General features: G+C 38.0%; 1 protein-coding gene across 6 annotated transcripts in view; it reads right to left on the bottom strand.

The window, feature by feature from the left end:
• Positions 1 to 1,857: 1,857 nt before the first annotated feature.
• Positions 1,858 to 24,233, bottom strand: part of LOC309665266 (low-density lipoprotein receptor-related protein 12-like) — a 146,105-nt gene continuing 123,729 nt past the window's right edge. For all 6 annotated transcript variants that reach the window (XM_082478897.1, XM_082478894.1, XM_082478895.1 and 3 more), the window contains 4 exons: positions 11,911 to 12,113; positions 9,303 to 10,401; positions 7,894 to 8,026; positions 1,858 to 3,388 (listed from right to left, as the gene is read on the bottom strand). In XM_082478897.1, coding sequence (XP_082335023.1) covers positions 2,522 to 3,388; positions 7,894 to 8,026; positions 9,303 to 10,401; positions 11,911 to 12,113 — 2,302 coding nt within the window. In that variant the 3' untranslated portion in view covers positions 1,858 to 2,521. The remainder of the gene's footprint in view (positions 3,389 to 7,893; positions 8,027 to 9,302; positions 10,402 to 11,910; positions 12,114 to 24,233) is intronic.

The raw sequence follows: 24,233 nt of genomic DNA, 5'->3' as shown, positions 1-24,233 counted from the left end.
CAAATTTCCCCAAGTTGACCTATACAAGTAAAACTGTCCAAAAAAATAAATGTACAATGGATTTGTTTTGTGGAACACAAAGGGTTGATTCTAAAGTTCAAATGGAGAAATAAGCAAGAATATTTGAACATTTAAAAATTACTGTTATTAAAACAGTGTAGGACTGGTACAAAAAAAAAAAGGCAAGTCAATTGAAGAGAATGGAATTAGAGTCTAGAAATACATCCACATAATATGAAAATCTGCAATACGATAAAAGGGCCATTTCCAACAGCAAGGAAAGGACAGATTTAATAAACAGCCTTGCAGTAACTAGGTAGTTACCTAGGAAGAAAAACTGGAGCCTTAAATTCAGGATAGATCAAATTTTTAAATGTGAAAAGTCAAATAACAGAAATACCCAACTGTACTTTTAACATTCAACCAGTAGCAGATACACTTTTTCCCTTGAAAAAAGGTGCAGAAAAAGAATGCATAGTATGTTACAATTTGTATTACATCATATAGCATTTATACATATAGATACATTTATGTATCTATATGGTATTTCTGGAGGGTATACAAGAATTTGGTCTTGGTACCTATTTCTTTGAAAGGGAACTAGAAGATGGCTGTCAGGGATAGGAGAGAGACTTAATTTTTTTATTGTTTGAATCAAGAAGATGTATTAGTTAATTAAACAAAGAAATTAAAATATATGTCAGAAAACAAAAACAAAAAACCTATACATAATAGTATATAATTAGTAGGACCTAAACAAGGTTAATTTGGTAACCCAAATTCTGCCAGTAAAATATTGTATAGGGGTCTAAAATGTATCTGAAAATAATATAAAAAGAGAACTGATATAGTTACTGACTCTTATAAGACACATCAATTAAAGGCAAAATAATGTCCAGGTCCTTAGGGATTTTTTTACCCTTGAGAACTGGAGTAAGCTACTACTTTACTATAAGGGAGTTAAGAAAGACATCCCCTCTTTAATTTTTCTTCTAGACACACTGCATATTTCATGGCCTGAAATTGTATATGCACCAAATGAACAAAAATAAATAGAAACTTTGATTTAAAAAGTACCTCAAGGCAATACAAAAAAAAGAAGTCATTTTAATTTTTGATACATATTAAAACATTTCAGTCAGTTCTTCCTGACAGCATAACACGACAAATACACAAGACCTCAAACATGCTTTAAAATGACATTCAGCAAAGTATTTAAAATTTAATAAATAGCAATAATCATACACAAATACATTTTTCATACTCAAACATTAAGCTACTAAAACAGACAGCTAAAGAATAAATAAATGGGAATTGACAATAAAAAAATATGTGGGGTTTTGCAATTCATTTTACTTAAAAAAGGGAGGTGATCTGAATGATTTCTTAATTTGCTTTTCAACATGTAGCATGATCCTCCCCTTATGAATAAAATATATTGAAAAAATCACTTTCTTACTATAATGCAGTTTTTAAATACAACAAATAAATATGAAACTAGCAAAGCAACCTCAAGTTGTCATAAAAATGCCCCCTCACGCCCCCCCCCATAAGCTATGGAAATATATAGTCATTATGATAGCAAATAATAGTATTTAAAGTGATAGTGCTTCTGCACTAAACTCATCTGAGACCTTGATATGATTTTAGTGCAAATCCCTAGGGTCCAATACAAGCATAACCCTGTATCAGGGAAAGACATTACCAGTTGGAACTTATCTTGTACAATTTTTGTACATATTTTATAAAGTTCAAGATTTAATGCATAGTAGAATATCTTCATCCGCTTAATTCTGTCCTTAAATAGAGATAAAAAAAGAAATGATTTGGGCTTTTTACCATTTGGTTTGTACCATATTAGAGTATTAAAGTCAACATTAGAAAATTTATAAAAGAGTTTTGTTTTTGCCATTAATTTATCTAACTCTATCTAAATTTCACATCATTGCATGTTAAACATGAGAAAAAATTTTAGACAGTTTTTTTCCCTTTGACAAGCTCATATTATGAAATCTAATAATGTTTAGACAGATGTTATACAAATAAAAACAGGTGAGAATAAGGACTTTTTCTCTTTTTATATTAACCACCTTAACATCTAGTATATTAAGTTACAAGATGTATTGGCAAAAGCATAAAGGGTTCAATTAAAAGAAGGTATTATTTTGAACAAAGAAACGTTTTAACATAGGATAGATAGAAACTGACAGTCAAATGAGTTTCTGCAGCCATATCTCTACTGCGAACTACAGTACCAGGATGAAAACAATTAGAAACAAATGGAAGAACATTATTGAACAATCTGAATACATAATGCATTTTTAGCTGCTACAATAGTAAACTCTAAAGTTTATAGAGTTACAGGTGTTTAATTTAACCATGCAGGCTAACATATGATAGTGAGAAATCACCCTGCATCTTTTTTCTTTTTAAATTAAAACTAGTTTAATTGTAAAGTTCCAAAACAATGAATGGATATTGCTCCAACTTGTATCCAATCTCCCTGATGGGATTCGTGTACCTAACAAAGTAACAAAGCTTCATCATCACTCGTTTCATTTTTCAGCGTTGCTTCTAAGCAAGAGTCTGATATCTGCTCAGTGTGGACAATACCGCAGCGCTCACAGGGGCCATCGCGATTACTTGGTCTTACTCCAGGGTCTGCTGCACTATATGGTTGTCTGAACCTTTGCCCTTGATCGGAGGCAAGATCAAGAAGAGGTCTGGAACAGTCATTCGCGTCAAAGTCTGAAGCTCCTTCAGAAACTGGACTCAGCATTTCGACATCATCATCTTCTTCTCTTCCATTTACCCCATTATCAAGTTGTCTCAAAGGGCTCTGGTTCTGACTTATGGAGCTTGATCGCCCTAATGTAAAACGTACCCAACGTAGCCCCTGAGTCATACGACTTAGCGCACTTGTGAGCTGGTGACGCGCCGGACTCACACTTGGGGGTTCCGCACTTGTCACATCCCGTCCGGTTTCTGTGTGACCACCTCGGGTATTCTGAGTGGAGGAACTTCCACTTGCTCCCACTGTTGCTTCTACCGCTGTTGTGGGAGGGATTTTTTGAGGCAAAGGAGCTGCAACCCCGCCAGATGCTCCTACCGTATCTCTTCTCTCATTTTCTGTGTCTGTGTCGTCAGATTCCACAGAAAACAAACTTCTGTGAGTATGATTTCTTTCAGGTTCTCTGTTGGTACTCTGACTAGGGGCAACCTCATCCCCATCTGCTGAGACCAGAGCCAATGACCCTGAATGGAGTGATCTTGCAAAATTAAAAATACGATTCCAGATGTTGCTGGATCTGCCTGCCATAGGAAGTCTGATTGAAGTAAATCCAAGCTGAGACCATACAGCTAGCCTCAGGTTTTCCAAAACAGAAGCCTGCGGAAAGAAAGAAAAGAAAGAAAGAAAGAAAGAAAGAACGAAAGGAAGAAAGAAAGAAAGAAAGAAAGGAAGGAAGGAAGGAAGGAAGGAAGGAAGGAAGGAAGGAAGGAAGAAAGAAAAGATCTTAAAACAGCTAACAACGAGGTATTAAGATGGAAAACACCCTTCTATTCAGCATGTGTTGTGGATGAAAGTTCTATTACTCATTTTACGGTCTATGGAGGATGAATTAAATTCTCTCATCGATACAGGTTCACCTCACTCCAGAATCTAACCTATAACTTGAACCACTGTTCACTGTGTTTAAGATTTTCTCGATACTTCATTTTATATATGAACTTTAAAATGATGTTTAATGCCAATTACAACAGCAATTTTATTTCAAAACTTCACATAGTAATCCAATCCTAGAAATGCACCAAAGATGGAAAATAAAAGTATTTGATACTTCTTTAGCTACGAAGATAGAAGAGTCTCTACAATAATTCTCTAAATGACCTAAAGAAGTGTGAAAACTAGGCTGTTTGTTTTTTTGTTTTAACACAGCACAAGTTAGACTTGATTTACAAGGATGAAACCTTCCAAAACATGTAAAAATTATATCTCACAGTTGGTTCTCAAGGATTTGTTGAATGAGTGGATATTGAGGATATCCATAAATTGAGGATATCCATAAATATTTATTATAAATAAATACAAATTTATTTATATTGTCATAAACAAAGGAATTACTGTATTTGTAATGCAGCACAGGAAACAAAAAGCCAAAGAAATTAACTTGTTTATAGCCCTATTCAATGGTATCTGAGACATTTGGGTTCCTTCTCAATCTTAAAGATTTAAGTCTTGGGCTTCCCTGGTGACGCAGTGGTTGAGAATCTGCCTGCTAATGCAGGGGACACGGGTTCGAGCCCTGGTCTGGGAAGATCCCACATGCCAAGGAGCAACTGGGCCCGTGAGCCACAACTACTGAGCCTGCGCATCTGGAGCTTGTGCTCCGCAACAAGAGAGGCCGCAATAGTGAGAGGCCCGCGCACCGCGATGAAGAGTGGCCCCCGCTTGCCGCAACTAGAGAAAGCCCTCGCACAGAAACGAAGACCCAACACAGCCAAAAATGAATAAATAAATAAGTAAATAAATAATAAAAATAAAGGAATTCCTTTAAAAAAAAAGTCTTTAAAAAAAAAAGATTTATGTCTTATTTTCTACAGCTTCATGTTAAACATAAATTATAACCTTATTCTTTGAAAATTGGTGATTTTTAATTAGTGCATATGGGAGGTGACCATATTGCCCAACTGAAAGAAAAATCATCTAGATTTTCTTTTTTCTAGATGAATGACTATCGGAATTAAAAAAAAAAAAAAAAAAAAACTACAGTATTTACAAAAACAGTCTTTAAGCTCCATCTAGTGGTTACAAAAAGGAGTAATCAAACTTGGAACAAACACAGCTTTCATCAATCTGGCATTTAGTATTTAAAATACAGTATTTCCAAGAAACAATGGTGAATTGATATACTCCCTTTCAAAAGGTGATACAGTTTCCCTCCGCCAAAATGAATGGCTCTTGCCTGTCCCCCCACAGAAAAAAGGAAGGGAAGAGAATAAGAAGATGTGATAACGTATGTTTTCCATCTCTGTTTGTGACTGGTATTGAAGTAAATCCAAGCTGATACCGTACAGCTAGCCTCAGGTTTTCCATATAGATTTGTGATTTCCATATACACCCTTTGAACATAATCCCTGGAATATAATTCACAGAAAGCTAAGAAGCTACTATCACAGGAATATTTCATAGTCTAGCCTTAGTAAATAACAGATTGCCAATAAGAAATCTGAATATCAGCACATAAAATTTACTATATAAATGAGTAAGAGTTTTCACCAATTGGGAATGTAACTATAAACTAACTGAAAAAAAAAAAAAAAGTGGCTCACATCCCTATGAACTCCATAGATTTGGTCCTCTTCATTTGGCATTCACGTTCTAAGGCTTTGTGTGAGCACTGTCATTAAATCCAGCAATGAATACAAGGCTCTTCAGATATCCTCCACTTTTATGCAGCTGCCACCCACAATGCCTTCAGCACACTTCAAAGCCGACTTTAACAGTATAGTCTGTCAGTGAGATGAAGCTCTCTACTGGCTTCAAAGTCTGTTTAATTAAATGATTGCCAATTTAACATTAGATTCTACAAGGGGATCTCATGATTGTTTTAGGAATAATTTTATATACTTCTTCCATTTATGAAGCAGAAGAAAAGGATTCTTCAGAAAGGATCGCTATTTTGAATGAGTTGGTAATCAGAAGATTATTTTTCTTTTTAAAAACAAATAAGGAAATTTGATAATTTATTACCAAAAGTTTCAAACATAAGAGTGTAATCTCATTAACTGAATAAAATCGAGTTTACCATTTGCAAACATATTTTATTTTAAAACTTTGTTGAAGCAGAATTCCCTCACAAGGGTAAATTATAACCCTACAAAAATGCTGTAGTAGGTAGTAAAGAATTGAAACCTTACCCAAAGTGAGGTCTGACCTTTGCCCTTTACTTCTGGGATGAGACCTCAGACCTTGGAATGTCAGCTTTGACAGGAGTGTCATTGCATGGAGACTTGGGCCAGCCAGAGAGTAGCATCGCGTTTTCGGTGGAGGCTCTGAGCCACACCAATGTGATGTAGCGTGGGAGAGTTGAGTCAGCAGAATCAGTCAACCTCTGGAGAGGCTAGAGACTGGGATCAGCCACGTGTGCAATTAATCATGCCTATGTGATGGAGCTCCAGTAAAAACCCTGGACACCGAGTTTGGGTGAGCTCCCCTAGTTGGCAATGTTTCGTGCATACTGTCACACACCTGTGTCGAGAGAATAACACTGTCCTGACTTTATGGGGAAAAGACAATTGGAAGGGTCGTGTTTGGTACCCTCCTGAACCCTGTCCTACGTGTCTCTTCCTTTGGCTGATTTAATCTGGATCCTTTCCCAGCAATAATAGTTACACCAGCTTACACTATTAAGTAAAACAGCATTCAATGAGTTCTCAGTCCTTCTAGTGAATTATCAAACCTGAGGATGGTTTGGGAGCCCCGGAACTTAAAATTGGTTTTAGAAGTAAGGGCTGTCTTGTGTGGACTGTGCCCCCTCTAACTTCACAGTTGACTAACCTCTTGAAGGTAGCCTCAGGATATAGGGGTGGGGTGATACATGGTGGAGTGGGTGGATGGAATTAACCATCCTCTGAATTCCTACCTAAAAAGAACCCTTCCCCATGGCAGGGACAACAATATATAAAAGCCACAATGTAGGTTTTTCCTATGTTGCACACAAAATTCCAACCAGTGGAAGTTCTGAATTACTTACTTAGCAAATTACATCAAATTCTCACAAAGATTTCCTAAAAGACTCAAATAAGATGACCCACTGTAATTGGAAACCTATTTAACAAAAAGGAAACGGTCTTTCATTTTGAACAGAATTCAATTACTGGGAAAACAATGTTCATCAATTTTTCTTAATTCTGATACTGGGAACAACTTTTAGAAATGATTCTGGATGAATTTACATTTTAAATGTAGAAACCTTAATGCCCTTAAGAACCCTGGGCACAATTGTAAGCATTGAAAAAGAAATTAAAAAATAAATTGCAGGGAACTATATTTGATATCTTATAATAATCTATTATGGAAAAGAATCTGAAAAAGAATATATATATATATGTATAACTGGATCACTTTAATGTACACCCGAAGTAAAAAATCACTCACAAAAATTTAAAGAATTCAGAAACATTAATAAAGAATGAGTTACTATTTAAAGAAAATGATATGAATTTTTAAGCACTGTAAAATCCAGCTGTGAAGAAGTTTCCTCTCAAGTCAGGTAGAAATGTTAACTTAATTTCAACAACTTTTATTTTAATCTAGCATATTACTAATCTATTACTAAGCATATCAACTTTAGTATTTCTTTTTAAATCTTTGAAATAGTTCAAGTAGAAAATAAGCTGTCAAACTTTACTTTTGAATTTTAACGCACTAAATTATCCTAAACAGTAAAATGCTTAAGAATCACCTAACCAAATCAGAAGTAAAGAATGAAAAGTATACTTCTGAATTTGTTAAAATACAATGAAACAATTAGAGTTGACCCTTGAACAACATGGGCTTGAAATGCACGGGTCCACTTATATGTGGATTTTTTTCAATGGCAAATACTAGAGTACTACATGATACATGGTTGGTTGAATTTATGGATGTTGAGCCCCAGACACAGAGGTCTGACTATAAAGTTACATGTGAATTTTCACCTGCACGGAGGGTGGGTGTCCCTAGCCCCCTCGTTGTTCAGGGGTCAACTGTATTATCTCAAATCCTCCATATATTTAATTCTTAACTTGACTGCAAAAATTCTGACACAGTCAAGGATACTTTACCATTATATACAAGTATAGATTTCATTTTAAGAGGTACGGAAAGAGAAATAATAAGTTGCAACATACCTGATTAGGTGGACAAACAGGAAAATCTTCAACTGGTGGAATTAAACCCTGAGCAATCAATTGTCCATAAGAGGGAGGAGCTTCTCTTCTTAACAATTCTGCTTCCACTCTGGACAACTGTGTTTCAAATGATCTTTGAGAGAAACAGGGGGATGAAAAGGATTTAAAAAAAAGGCAAGCCAAAACAGTAATTTTTAAATTATCAACAATTAAAACAATCTGAATTTTAATATACTTGTTCATTTGTAAAGCTTACTTAGCCAACATTTGATGAGTATCTATACTACCCTACACTGAGAACACAAAGATGAAGCAGACAGTTTAGTCTCATGAGGTTTTACACTAGCGGTCTGGATCACTAAGTTTTAATAAATTAGATATCCCCGTAAAAGATAAAAGTACTAGATCTTTAAACCCCTAAGAACATAGGGGCTTGAGACTTGAGGTGAAAGTATTTGAAAATTCTTAGAAGACACTTTATTCATCAAGTCCAACACATTTACTTTTCAGATAAGGAAAAGAGTGAAATGAGTCACCAAAACCCTTTCTGGAATAACTTGTTCTTAAACTCAAGACCTCTGGTCTTCATTGTACTCTTATGTTGCAATGTAGTAAAACATTTTCTGGCCATTTATACTGAACCAAAGATAAGATGCACTTGGTTATTGTGATACTGTGCATCTATTCTTAGCTGTCTGGTATGTGACTTCTTTGTTGTATCTATCATTTGTAATTCTCCTGGGACTGACGGTCATGGTCTCCACAGGAGCTTTCTAGAAGGCCTCTCTGCCATCAACTTCTCCCAGGTCCAGTCTCTCCTCTACCACACAAAAGACAGCTCTCCCTGAAGGCCACCCTTTAACGCCGAACCACTTCTTAACTGAGATCTTCGACTTTTATACCACTTTATTTTATAGCTCTTACAACATTTATATTTTTTGTCATCTAATTCTACCCAACAGTTCCTTCCTTCTAACTGTAAACTGCCCATGAGATTACTCCTACGCATTTCTCTATTCACCTGTATAATGCTTTCAACACAGAAGGTTCTCAAATATCTGGAATTGTTGAATTAATATTTATAAAAACCGAGGTTAAAGAGCAACCACCGAGAATTACAGCTTGCAAAATTCCTGTAAGACAGATTAACCTGAAAACAGGAACTGATAAATACTGATTGGCTTTTCTCACCTCATAACTCTTAGTATTTATTTGTTTTTTAATGTTCTTATTAGGTTTTTGAGTCATAGGCTTTTCATAGTCATTTTATAAATCATAAGAAGTATTTATTTCTCAACAATATAACAAAAATATATTGCTAATCTCATTAAAAAAAATGTGTTGTAAATATTTGGGCCATGCTTTTACTGTAGAGAGCATAAGCACTATAGTTTTGTCTTGATACTGACCTTCGTTCAAACATTCTCAGAGAATAAAGCTTACAAGTACATCCCAAGGCAATGAGCAGTAACAGGCCACAGATATGGCTCCCTATGACGGCTGCAGTTATGACTCGGGTAGGCACGATTACCGGGCAATTCTCCTCGTCGCTGCCATCGCCACAGTCGTCCTGAGAGTCACACACCCAGCTTTCAAACACACAACGATTGTTTTTACAATGAAAATTTCCTGGCTGGCAAAAAAAGCAGTGTTTTTCATCGGAGCCATTTGGGCAATGATTCTGGTAGTTGCAGCGATCAGAACGAGGGTAACAGACGCCGTTCCGGGAACATGGGAACTCTTCCTTTTGGCACATGGTACAATTGATTTCATCCCTTCCGTTTGGGCAATGCCAATACCCATCACAGCGCTGCTGCGCCGTATAACACCCCCAGTTCCCTCCGCAGGGTATTTCCCATGGCAAACAGAAGCCGTCTACTTGGTAAGTAGCATTAAATCCCCTGGCAGCGTTGACTTTATCGGCACAGAAATGTACCCTTATCTGTCCAGAAGAAGACACGACAGTGAGAGGCGCATGAGAATCAAAAGCAGTTAACACACGCAAAAGCTTGTGTGGAGTCTCCTCTAATCCATCGTATATTTTGACATAATCACCATCACCAGTACCATCAAGTTTAAAGTCAGTGAAGCGTAAGATGACTTTGCAATGATCACCAGTGTCTATTAACCAGGTGCAATTGCTTCCAGGAGGATAAAAGTCTGGATAATTGGGAGAATTAAAAGTACCATAAAAATATTTTAACCACTGCCCGCAAGTTGGCACATCACACTCTATCTCATCTCCAAGGTCAAGGCAGTCAATGTTCCCATCACATTTTAAAGATTCGGGGAGGCAAGTGTAAACTTTGGTAAACCGAGATAGACACTGGAACTGGTTGTAAGCACAGGGTTGGAAAGCGGCCGATGTTGGAGGATTCACTTCTTTGGCACAGATCTCTTCATCAGAACTATCTCCACATTCGTCCATGTTATTGCATTTCCAGGCTGCTGGTATACACTTTCCATTACCACAACGAATCTGGTCACAGTTTGGTTCCTCAGATTTCCCTGGGAGGACATTGGGAGGAGGGAGATGGAGAGATAAGGAGGGAAAAACATACTCTTTAAAGGGTATGTAACAGCAAGTGGCATTTTTATCATAAATGTTGATTAGCCCAAATGATAGTTGGGCTTGATCAAAAATAGGTTAAACTCTAATGACAAATTAATATTGGCTTACTGATTACTCAACAATTTATTAAACACTTATGATTTGTTCCATGAAGATCTCTACAGCTGATCTAAAGAGAAAAGACCAATCCTGTTTTTGCAGAAGCTATTTTACTGCAGAACATTTAGTAAAGTGATGTAAGATATATAAGTTAGTAGGATGTATTGCCTAAGAATTTCAAATACTCTATTGTATAAACATTTTGCAATGAAGAAAAACTCCTCTATAATAATCACCTTTTCAAATCCAGTTTTAATATTCTTTTTGAGTTGTTTATATATATTATATATATATATATATATATATACACATACACACAATATTTTGCTTTGTGTATCATAGCATATTTTGCAAGCCCATTATTTAGACTCAAATTTTTGCTAAGATTATCATAAGTTAACTTTATTCTATTTCTAACATTTCATGTAACCACAACATGGTACTTCCATTTTATAATTTCTATTGTTTTAATACAACTGCAAAATATTTTATGAATCTGAGCTAAAGGTATAAATTTACTCAACAAAACAGTAGGGGGAAGAAGAGAGAAAAGAATTGAAATGTTTATAGAATTCTGATTATCTTAGTGGACTACCTTAAATATATAACAATAATGAGGTAGGGAAAGAAAACCAAACATTAGATTCCTACAGTCCACACTGATGATGTCGGCCAATGCTTACCTCTCCATTAACAACTTTTATTTACTGGCAAATAGGTGACAGAAAATGTGCTTCAGCACCTAAGTAAATATTACAAAGACTGTGCTTTTAATAAAAAAGAGAAAAAGCAGCATATGTTGCTAAAGGAGACCATGTAATTTCAGAAAGTGTAAAATGATTTTCAGCAAAAATTTACATAACTCTAATGCTCTGAGTTCTTCATATTTATATGATCTGCTCACTCTTTTTGGATAAAGTTTAAGAATTAGCATAAGAAGACTTCTGATACTACAAACTACGAAAGTGAAATTGATTGTCTTTTCTTTGAAGGTGTAAAGACAAGGGTAATGCACACACAAAAATACATTCTGAAGTAACTTGCAGGATACTGGTAAACACTTGAGGGGAAAAAGTTCCTTTTAAAATAAACGTATTCAAAATATTTAAAAAGAAAACTGACCTTAGTTTGTAAAATTAATCATTTTATTAGGATTATACAAAATGCCTTTTGGAGACCCGGATCTACGGCACCTGAACCTTTAGCCTCTAATTTCTCAATCTCAGCTGCCTTGAGGATTGAGTCACAATTAAATGGACCTTGTTTAGAAGGCGAGTCCCAAAGTGACTGAGCAGTAAATACTATAGAATTCTGTTCCATATCTTTCTTCTTATTTAAAAACACACCTGAAAAGTATGCCAGTCTGAAACCCTTCCTAGAGATACTGTCATCGGAATGGAACCTGATCCAGACGTGGTCTTGTGAAGAAATATATGGTGGTGGGATTGTAGAACCACAGGCTCTGTAGCTTTCAATATTCTTGTATGTTTCTATCGTCAACCAGTCCAAACTGCATCTTCTGGACCCTTGAATATCAAAATCCTGAAAACTACAAATAAAAAGTCAGAAAAGGCTACTGAAAAGGAAATTTTGGAAAAAAATTTCATTAATAATACAAAGTAACTGAGGACTTTATTATAAGCCTCCATATATTCACTGATTATCCTGGCTCTTCTAGGCCCACGACTATATCATCAGCAAATAATAATACTGCTTCTGTGTTCCTAACATTTACATCTCTTTCCCAGATTCCAGAACAATACCTCTTCATAAGTAACACGAAATTCCAAAAAAACGCTAAAAAACAGGAGACAGTTGGCACGATGTTTCTTTGTCTTCTCCCTGTGTGTGTTTAGGAAGGACCACTTCTAATTCTTAGCACCCTAAATTGTTCTCTGTTTGAACCACTCCATAATTCGATGAACTGAAAGACACAGAGGAAGTCTGCCTTCTCTAGATTAGACTGGTTCATCTGCTTGCTTAACGAGTTTACAGCTTACATTTTCAGGACAGCAAATAGCAAACCTGAGCCAAGTAAAAAAGTTAAAAATGAACAAACAAAAAACTTCTTCAGTGAAAAGTCCCTGAGTTTGGGAATACTTTTCTACATAAATGATTTATAACCAAACGTTATCTTGTAGTTCATAAAATATGGGCATGAATAAAGGGCAGAAGAGTCAAATAAGGAGCACATACAAAATTAGCCAGTGCTATGAAAAAAGAAAAAACAAAATAGCATTTTCTACTAACATGTCTCACCGAAAAGTGAGATTCCTGCCTTAAGCCAAGTGATGATAAAGTTAATTATCCAAGGATTATTGTACCAGGATAGTTCCTCTTTAAATATTCTGGGGGCTTCCCTGGTGGCGCAGTGGTTGAGAATCTGCCTGCCAATGCAGGGGACACGGGTTCGAGCCCTGGTCTGGGAGGATCCCACATGCCGCGGAGCAACTAGGCCCGTGAGCCACAATTACTGAGCCTGCGCGTCTGGAGCCTGTGCTCCGCAACAAGAGAGGCCGCGATAGTGAGAGGCCCACGCACCGCGATGAAGAGTGGCCCCCGCTTGCCACAACTAGAGAAAGCCCTCGCGCAGAAATGAAGACCCAACACAGTCATAAATAAATAAATAAACAAATCCTTTAAATATTCTGAGTAACTATAACAAAGGCTGACAATTTGACTGCTTCCAGTTTTTCACTATTATGAACAATGCTGGAATCCTTATACATGTTCTCTCCACACACACATAAGCAAGTATTTCTCTAGGACAAATTTTTCTAGAAGTAGAATTGCTAGGTCAAAAGACACAATTCCACTTTAAATTTGATAGCAACACTGAGAAAAATGTTTATACCAACTCACAATTCCACCAAGTGCGTATGAAAAAGCACCTTATACCCCACAACTCTGGCAAAATGCAACATTTTATTTCTAAAGATTTGTTGCCAGTTAGGTGGATAAAAGAGATTTATCATTGTTCTAGTTTGCATTTCCTTATTTACTGAAATTGAAACACTTTTTCCTATGTTTATTAGCTATTTCTATTTCTTTTTCTGTGAATCACCTTGTTATATCCTTCGTACCTTACAATTTGTTCTTATTTAAGAGCTCTTTATATAGTATAAACGTGTATCTATTTGGGGCATGTATGTTATGCAAGATATATGTAGATCCACTCAAACCCTCATTCTCTCCAAAAGTTGGTGCTGTCAGTCTTTCTTAATGGTATCTTTTACTGAGAAGTTTTTTTTTTTTTTTTAAGTATAGTTGACTTACAATATTATATTAGTTTCAGGTGTACAACACACTGATTCGATGTTTTTATAGCTTATACACCATATAAAGTTATTATTGCATATTGGCTATATTCCCCTGTGCTGCACATTACATCCTTGTAACTTATTTATTTTATACATAGTAGTCTGTACCTCTTAATACCCCTCACCTATCTTGTCCCTCTCCTTGATCTCTGTATCTGTGAGTCTGTTTCTGTTTTGTTATGTTCGTTAATGTGTTTTATTTTTCAGATTCCATATAAACTGAAAACATACAGTATTTGTCTTTCTCTGTCTGACTTATTTCACTAAGCGTAACACCCTGTAGGGCCATCCATGTTGTTGCAAATGGCAAAGTTTCACTCTTCTTTTATAGCTGAGAAATATTCCATTATATCACATCTTCTTTATCCACTTATCTGTTGATGGATACTTAGGTTGCTTCCATGTCTTGGCTACTATAAGTAATGCTGCTATGAACACTGGGATGCATATATCTTTTCAAATTTTTTTTTTCATTTTCTTTGGATATGAAGAGTGGAACTGCTGGATCATCTGGTAATTCTATTTTTAATTTTTTGAGGAACCTGCGTACTGCTTTCCATAGTGGCTGTGCTGAATGGGAGAAGATATTTACAAATGATATGTCCAATAAGGGGTTAATAATCCAAAATATACAAAGAACTCATACAACTCAATATCAAAAAAAACAAACATCCCAATTAAAATATGCACAGAGGATCTGAACACACATTTTTCCAAAGAAGACACACAGATGCCAATAGGCACATGAAAAGATGCTCAACATTGCTAATCATCAGGGAAATACAACTCAAAACCACAATGAGATATCACCTCACATCTGTCAGAATGGTTACTATCAAAGCCATGTTGGCAAGGATGTGGAGAAAAGGGAACCTTTGTGCACTGTTGGTGGAGACGTAAACTGGTGTAGCCACTATGGAAAACAGTACAGAGATTCCTCAAAAAATTAAAAATAGAACTACCATATGATCCAGCAATTCCACTCCTAGGTATTTACTGGAAGAAAAAAACACTAATTAGAAAACATATATGCACCCCAATTTTCATTGCAGCATTATTTACAACAGACAAAATATGGAAGTAATCAAAGTGTCCTTTAATATACTTTTTTTTCACACACACACACTGTATTTTATTTTTACAAGAGATAAATAGACTGACACCAAGCATTGTACATGGATGACCACAACAAAAGCAACAATGATTGCAATTACCAAACATGAAACACACTCATACTATGTCATAATATTGACATTCAGTCCAGTAATCCTCCACTGTAACAGCTCCTTTGCTTTGCAGTGAAAATTGATTTGTATATTCTTTGCCTCTGAGTCCTTGTGGGATTTTTTTTTTTTAATTCAGACAGAAAGTCACAAAAATTATACTCATCCTCATCAGTTCACTCAGTCCCATGTAATTAATTTTTTTTTTCATCTTGATCTTTTGTTAGCACTTTTATGAGTTCATCAGTTTTTCATTAGAGTTCTGAAAATGCTTATTCATTCAGTTCAGCAGTACAGTCAGTTACCAGAAACCTGTACCTGTCAGAGTCTTTTCCATGAATTTCTTGAAGATGAAACCCTTTTATAGGAACATATTTGCAAAATCATCTGAGTACACCCAGAACTGTCTGTAAATGACAAAAGACTTAAAAATGACCACGGTTAAAGATTTGATGAGAGTTCATAATAATGCAGTTGACAAGAAAATTAGTTATTTCTGAGATATACATTTTAAAGTAATAACTAGGATTATTACTTATAACATTATACCAGAACATATAAGATTTTTAGAAATTTCATGTAATGTCTGAAACATTTATATTAACATATTTCCATACATATTTCCATACAAATACAAATATAAGATTTTTAGAAATTTCATGTAATGTCTGAAACATTTATGTTAACATATTTCCATACATATTTCCATACAAATACAAATATAAGATTTTTAGACATTTCATGTAATGTCTGAAACATTTATATTAACATATTTCTATACAAATTACCCAATGAAAGTTTAGTATTAGTTGTTTTGTTTGTTTTTTTATACTGCAGGTTCTTATTAGGCATCAATTTTATACACATCAGTGGATACATGTCAATCCCAATCGCCCAATTCAGCACACCACCATCCCCACCTCACCGCAGTTTCCCCCCCTTGGCGTCCATATGTCCATTCTCTACATCTGTGTCTCAACTTCTGCCCTGCAAACTGGCTCATCTGTACCATTTTTCTAGGTTCCACATACATGCATTAATATACGATATTTGTTTTTCTCTTTCTGACTTACTTCACTCTGTATGACAGTCTCTAGATCCATCCACGTCTCAACAAATGACCCAATTTCGTTCCTTTTTATGGCTGAGTAATATTCCATTGTATATATGTACCACAACTTCTTTATCCATTCGTCTGTTGATGGGCATTTAGGTTGCTTCCATGACCTGGCTATTGTAAATAGTGCTGCAATGAACATTCGGGTGCATGTGTCTTTTTGAATTACGGTTTTCTCTGGGTATATGCCCAGTAGTGGGATTGCTGGGTCATATGGTAATTCTATTTTTAGTTTTTTAAGGAACCTCCATATTGTTCTCCATAGTGGCTGTATCAATTTACATTCCCATCAACAGTGCAAGAGGGTTCCCTTTTCTCCACACCCTCTCCAGCATTTGTTGTTTGTAGATTTTCTGATGATGCCCATTCTAACAGGAGTGAGGTGATACCTCATTTTAGTTTTGATTTGCATTTCTCTAATAATTAGTGATGTTGAGCATCTTTTCATATGCTTCGTGGCCATCTGTATGTCTTCTTTGGAGAAATGTCTATTTAGGTCTTCTGCTCATTTTTGGATTGGGGTGTTTGTTTCTTTGATATTGAGCTGAATGAGCTGTTTATATATTTTGGAGATTAATCCTTTGTCCGTTGATTCCTTTGCAAATATTTTCTCCCATTCTGAGGGTTGTCTTTTCGTCTTGTTTATGGTTTCCTTTGCTGTGCAAAAGCTTTGAAGTTTCATTAGGTCCCACTTGTTTATTTTTGTTTTTATTTCCAATACTCTAGGAGGTGGATCAAAAAGGATCTTGCTGTGATTTATGTCAAAGAGTGTTCTTCCTATGTTTTCCTCTAAGAGTTTTATAGTGTCCGGTCTTATATTTAGGTCTCTAATCCATTTTGAGTTTATTTTTGTGTATGGTGTTAGGGAGTATTCTAATTTCATTCTTTTACATGTAGCTGTCCAGTTTTCCCAGCACCACTTATTGAAGAGACTGTCTTTTCTCCATTGTCTATCTTTGCCTCCTTTGTCATAGATTAGTTGACCATAGGTGTGTGGGTTAATCTCTGGGCTTTCTATCTTGTTCCATTGATCTATGTTTCTGTTTTTGTGCCAGTACCATATTGTCTTGATTACTGTAGCTTTGTAGTATAGTTTGAAGTCAGGGAGTCTGATTCCTCCAGCTCCATTTTTTTGCCTCAAGTCTGCTTTGGCTATTCGGGGTCTTTTGTGTCTCCATACAAATTTTAAGATGATTTGTTCTAGCTCCGTAAAAAATGCCATTGGTAATTTGATAGGGATTGCATTGAATCTGTAGATTGCTTTGGGTAGTATACTCATTTTCACAATGTTGATTCTTCCAATCCAAGAACATGGTATATCTCTCCATCTGTTGGTATCATCTTTAATTTCTTTCATCAGTGTCTTATAGTTTTCTGCATACAGGTCTTTTGTCTCCCTAGGTAGGTTTATTCCTAGGTATTTTATTCTTTTTGTTGCAGTGGTAAATGGGAGTGTTTCCATATTTTCTCTTTCAGATTTTTCATCATTAGTGTATAGGAATGCAAGAGATTTCTGTGCATTAATTTTGTATCCTGCAACTTTACCATATTCATTAATTAGCTCTAGCAGTTTTCTGGTGGCAGTTTTAGGATTCTCTATGTATAGTATCATGTCATCCGCAAACAGTGACAGTTTTACTTCTTCTTTTCCAATTTGTATTCCTTTTATTTCTTTTTCTTCTCTGATTGCCGTGGCTAGGACTTCCAGAACTATGTTGAATAATAGTGGTGAGAGTGGACATCCTTGTCTCGTTCCTGATCTTAGAGGAAATGCTTTCAGTTTTTCACCATTGAGAATGATGTTTGCTGTGGGTTTGTCATATATGGCCTTTATTATGTTGAGGTAGGTTCCCTCTATGCCCACTTTCTGGAGAGTTTTTATCAGAAATGGGTGTTGAATTTTGTCAAAAGCTTTTTCTGCATCTATTGAGATGATCATATGGTTTTTATTCTTCAGTTTGTTAATATGGTGTATCACATTGATTGATTTGCGTATATTGAAGAATCCTTGCATCCCTGGGATAAATCCCACTTGATCGTGGTGTATGATCCTTTTAATGTGTTGTTGGATTCTGTTTGCTAGTATTTTGTTGAGGATTTTTGCATCTATATTCATCAGTGATATTGGTCTGTAATTTTCTTTTTTTGTAGTGTCTTTGTCTGGTTTTGGTATCAGGGTGATGGTGGCCTCATAGAATGAGTTTGGGAGTGTTCCTTCCTCTGCGATTTTTTGGAAGAGTTTGAGAAGGATAGGTGTTAGCTCTTCTCTAAATGTTTGATAGAATTCACCTGTGAAGCCATCTGGTCCTGGACTTTTGTTTCTTGGAAGATTTTTAATCACAGTTTCAATTTCATTACTTGTGATTGGTCTGTTCATATTTTCTGTTTCTTCCTGGTTCAGTCTTGGAAGGTTATACCTTTCTAAAAATGTGTCCATTTCTTCCAGGTTGTCCATTTTATTGGCATAAAGTTGCTTGTAGTAGTCTCTTAGGATGCTTTGTATTTCTGCGGTGTCTGTTGTAACTTCTCCTTTTTCATTTCTGATTTTATTGATTTGAGTCCTCTCCCTCTTTTTCTTGATGAGTCTGGTTAATGGCTTATCAATTTTGTTTATCTTCTCAAAGAACCAACTTTTAGTTTTATTGATCTTTTCTATTGTTTTCTTTGTTTCTATTTCATTTATTTCTGCTCTGATCTTTATGATTTCTTTCCTTCTGCTAACTTTGGGTTTTGTTTGTTCTTCTTTCTCTAGTTTCTTTAGGTGTAAGGTTAGATTGTTTACTTGATATTTTTCTTGTTTCTTGAGATAGGCTTGTATAGCTATAAACTTCCCTCTTAGAACTGCTTTTGCTGCATCCCATAGGTTTTGGGTCGTCGTGTTTTCATTGTCGTTTGTCTCTAGGTATTTTTTGATTTCCTCTCTGATTTCTTCAGTAATCTCTTGGTTATTTAGTAACGTATTGTTTAGCCTCCATGTGTTTGTGCCTTTTACGTTTTTTTCCCTGTAATTCATTTCTAATCTCATAGCGTTGTGATCCAAAAAGATGCTTGATATGATTTCAATTTTCTTAATTTACTGAGGCTTGATTTGTGACCCAAGATGCGATCTATCCTGGAGAATGTTCCGTGCGCACTTGAGAAGAACGTGTAATCTGCTGTTTTTGGATGGAATGTCCTATATATATCAATTAAATCTAACTGGTCTATTGTGTCATTTAAAGCTTCTGTTTCCTTATTCATTTTCATTTTGGATGATCTGTCCATTGGTGTAAGTGAGGTGTTAAAGTCCCCCACTATTATTGTGTTACTGTCGATTTCCTCTTTTATAGCTGTTAGCAGTTGCCTTATGTATTGAGGTGTTCCTATGTTGGGTGCATATATATTTATAATTTTTATATCTTCTTCTTGGATTGATCCCTTGATCATTATGTAGTGTCCTTCCTTGTCTCTTGTAACATTCTTTATTTTAAAGTCTATTTTATCTGATATGAGTATAGCTACTCCAGCTTTCTTTTGATTTCCATTTGCATGGAATATCTTTTTCCATCCCCTCACTTTCAGTCTGTATGTGTCCCTAGGTCTAAAGTGGGTCTCTTGTAGACAGCATATATATGGGTCTTGTTTTTGTATCCATTCAGCCAGTCTATGTCTTTTGGTTGGGGCATTTAATCCATTCACGTTTAAGGTAATTATCGATATGTATGTTCCTATGACCATTTTCTTAATTGTTTTGGGTTTGTTTTTGTAGGTCCTTTTCTTCTCTTGTGTTTCCCACTTAGAGAAGTTCCTTTAGCATTTGTTGTAGAGCTGGTTTGGTGGTGCTGAATTCTCGTAGCTTTTGCTTGTCTGTAAAGCTTTTGATTTCTCCATCAAATCTAAGTGAGACCCTTGCCGGGTAGAGTAATCTTGGTTGTAGGTTCTTCCCTTTCATCACTTTAAGTATATCATGCCACTCCCTTCTGGCTTGTAGAGTTTCTGCTGAGAAATCAGCTGTTAACCTTATGGGAGTTCCCTTGTATGTTATTTGTCGTTTTTCCCTTGCTGCTTTCAATAATTTTTCTTTGTCTTTAATTTTTGCCACTTTGATTACTATGTGTCTCGGCGTGTTTCTCCTTGGGTTTATCCTGTAAGGGACTCTCTGCGCTTCCTGGACTTGGGTGGCTATTTCCTTTCCCATGTTAGGGAAGTTTTCGACTATAATCTCTGCAAATATTTTCTCTGGTCCTTTCTCTCTCTCTTCTCCTTCTGGGACCCCTATAATGCAAATGTTGTTGCGTTTAATGTTGTCCCAGAGGACTCTTAGGCTGTCTTCATTTCTTTTCATTCTTTTTTCTTTATTCTGTTCCGCAGCAGTGAATTCCACCATTCTGTCTTCCAGGTCACTTATCCGTTCTTCTGCCTCAGTTATTCTGCTATTGATTCCTTCTAGTGTAGTTTTCATTTCAGTTATTGTATTGGTCATCTCTGTTTGTTTGTTCTTTAATTCTTCTAGGTCTTTGTTAATCATTTCTTGCATCTTCTCAATCTTTGCCTCCATTCTTATTCCGAGGTCCTGGATCATCTTCACTATCGTTATTCGGAATTCTTTTTCTGGAAGGTTGCCTATCTCCACTTCATTTAGTTGTTTTTCTGGGGTTTTTTCTTGTTCCTTCATCTGGTACATAGCCCTCTGCCTTTTCATCTTGTCTATCTTTCTGTAACTGTGGTTTTTGGTCCACAGGCTGCAGGATTATAGTTTTTCTTGCTTCTCCTGTCTGCCCTCTGGTGGTTGAGCCCCAATTCCTCTCTCTTTAAACATAAAGTGATTGGACTTAAAGCAGTGCTTAACGTTTACTGGTACTATAATCCTTGTTCAAAATTGCTCTGTGGCATAAGCCACAATGCAGTGAATTGTTGACACCTCCAAATCCCAGGGAGGCCCCTGAGTGCTCTCTCAGGAGGAAATTGAGGTCAGGTGTATCTGATGGCCTGTGTGCTCTCTGTGCTCCTGGTGATATGTGGGGGCTTTCAGGTGAGTGCAGTGGGTAGACTCATGGACTCTTAGTCTTGGCTGGGGGAGACAGCACTGTCGGGTTTATGTTTCCACATTTGCCTCCTTTTCTGTTGCCTTTCTCCCAGTTGCATTTAGCCTGATGAGAGGGAAGGAGGAGATGTCGGTAGCTGGGCAGGTGGTTCTCCAGGAGCAAATGTCAGGGATGGTTGTGTGGGCAAGATCCCTAGGCCCCGTCCTGGCAATCTTGCTGTGCACTGAGCAGTCCAGATGAATCGGGTCCTTGACCAGAAGTCCATGAAACTTTTGGCAATCTGGGCAAAATTTGGGATCTGAGGATGGGCTCAGAAATTTCAGCAAGGATTTGGCGGTATCTTACCCTCGGGCTGTTTAAGAGCCCCTGGTTTTGAATGGCATGAAGCACCAGAGAGCCTTTGATCACATTCTATACAGCTGTCCTGTGTGTGGCCCTCCAGCAGCAAACCTTCTCTGCTGTTACCTCAGGGCAGGCCCCATTCCCCCGCCCCGAGGCTCCTGCCCTGTGCAACATGAGGGTGTAATGCAGACTGCTTGTCAGTGCTTGGCTCCTGGCTTGCCTGACGCAAAGGATGGAGCATCTGTTCACCTTGTGCTGGTGCCCTTCCCAGAATCAATGGGCTCACAGCCCAGACACTTATGCTGAGTCTGGGGGCAGCTGTGCCCTGAGAAGCCATGTCTTGTCACTTGGCCCAGGGAGCACCTACTCAACGGACCACACTTATCATACGGGCCTCCTGCTCTTGTGCCCTCTTGTTTTGTTCTGAGGCAGGTGGTTGTGATGGCCAATACTGTGGGGTCTTGTGATCTCAGAGCAGACACTGGAGGCTGACTGACCCCACAGAGGTGGACAAGGATGTGGGCTCAGGCGATGGGTCCTTTCTTGGGTTTCTGCCTCTCCTCCCTGACTCCTGACCCTTGCTCTCAAAAGCTCACCTTTCTGTTGTAGTTGCCTCACCAGGGGGCAGTGACGGGCTTTGCCCTGCTGAACTATACCCTCGAGGTAGGTGGCCACAGCCTGGCTTGTCACACACTGGGGAAATCCTACACTGGGGAAGTCAGGATTGTGCCTTGCTGGGCTTGGAACCCAGGTAGAAAGGTAGATGGTGTGGGTCTGAGGGACTGATGCCCCAGCCCCAGGGCAGGTGACTTCTCCTGGGAGAGGTTGCCCATGGCCCCCTTTGGCCCCTCGACCCTGCAGAGGTGCTGATACACGCCCCCTGCAGGCCACACCCTCTGTGCATAGGATCTGCCCCAGTATCACATGAGAAGCTGAGGCCAGGAGCCTCACTCTCTCTGAGAGCAGCTGGTCATCCCACACTGAGGGGCGTCTTCTCGGACACAGGGCACATAGCTGACCTGTAACTGACATATGGACTCTTCCCTGGGCTTTACCCCTGAATTTACCTCCATTCTTGTCTCCTGTCTCACAGCCCCTGCCTTTTCCCCCAGACACCGGAGATCTCCAGGCTTGGGTGGAGTATGGCATGTTGTCAAGCTCAGTGGTGTCCACCTCACCAGCCCACTGGAATCAAGCCCCAGGGAGCCTTTGAGAGAGCAAGACCAAGGACTTTAAGAAGACTACGGTTAATGTTAAGGAGCAGAGATTGTAAGATGAGGAATTTCACTAGTGTTTTTCAATCCGTAAGAAGAAGGAAATAGAAATTGCAGAATTGAAACTTGCACAGACATCAAGAAATAATAGTTTACAGGCCTCAAGAAATAATAGTTTAACAAATGCCCCATTCACAGAATCAAGGAAATGAGCACCATCCACAGGGTGTGCAAAGGAGGTGCCTAATCCCAGGAGCAGCATGGCCACGGCTCGGCTGAGAGCGAGGCATGTGCTGGGCAAGCTTTTGTATGTAATGTTCACCAAAGGGAACCTTGGCCAGTGATACCAGGGAAAGGCTATCATGGTGAAGGCCCACTCATCTCCACCACCCTCAACTTGAATCAAAGTATTGGCTGAAGAAACAGACTTGACAGAGACTTTGGCCACCTGGCCTGGGTTCTCCCTACAAAATGTCATGTTCCTCCAAGAACAGGGCAAGGAGTCACAGTTGTCCGAATCACAGACGGCATATCTTAACGGTACAGCTATTACAAATTTGCACCTTTGTTTGAAGGGAATTGTTAAGTGGTGGGTAGGGAGTGATGTGTTCCAGGGAGGATTTGGGCCCTCTGGCTTGCAGGTGACCCTCTTATCAGACAGGGCAATTCTGCCAATAACTCATCACTGCCTTCATTCCTCAGGTGGTAGGGATACAAAGGGATTAAAAGGGGTGCGGGCAGAGGACAGCCCTCACTGACAGCACAGAGCCATCACCTACTGTCTCCTCAACTCCTCTGCCCATATAGCCACCGAGGGTGCCAGCTGCTTGCATTCACAGCAGCTGTTGATAGCACACCATCATCCAAGGAGTTCTTGAGCACCAACTTTGCACTACTCAGCAGCATAATGGAGAAATCAAGGATGGTCCATGGAAATAGCTAAGGGTCTTGTTTTAGGGCAAACGAGCTTATTCTGCAATATGTGCTTCTTAGTTAATTGGGGTTCGAATGTCCTTTCTTGTATGAAATGATGTTGATAATGTTTGAAAAATAAAAGGTTGGCCACCCCATGAGAAACTATGCTTTTATCTGAGTGGGGTTGGGGAGCAAGAGGGAGTAATGAAAATTTTGGTTGTTGAAGTAGTGACAGGGCAGGGCTAACTTGTTCAAGACTGCCTCCCTGCAGGAGGAAGGCCGGCCTTCCTCAAGACTTCATGGACACTACCGATAGCCAGGGCTTACGGCTGTCATAGCTGGTGACTCAGCCATGGGCCTACTGAGCAATACAGCTGCAACCGCAGCTTGGCTCAGCCCTGACCAGCAGGAGAGAGGCTGGGCCTCCCTCAGCCTGACTGCTCGTTCCATGGAGAGGGACTGGACCTGGGTCCTGTGTGTCCCAGTGCTGGTCCTAGTTCCTGCCCACACGGGA

The sequence above is a fragment of the Balaenoptera physalus genome (genome assembly GCF_965194825.1).
Source record: "Balaenoptera physalus genome assembly, contig: SUPER_7_unloc_2, whole genome shotgun sequence".
In the NCBI taxonomy this organism is placed as follows: domain Eukaryota; kingdom Metazoa; phylum Chordata; class Mammalia; order Artiodactyla; family Balaenopteridae; genus Balaenoptera; species Balaenoptera physalus.
This window is presented reverse-complemented; position numbering and strand designations above follow the sequence as displayed.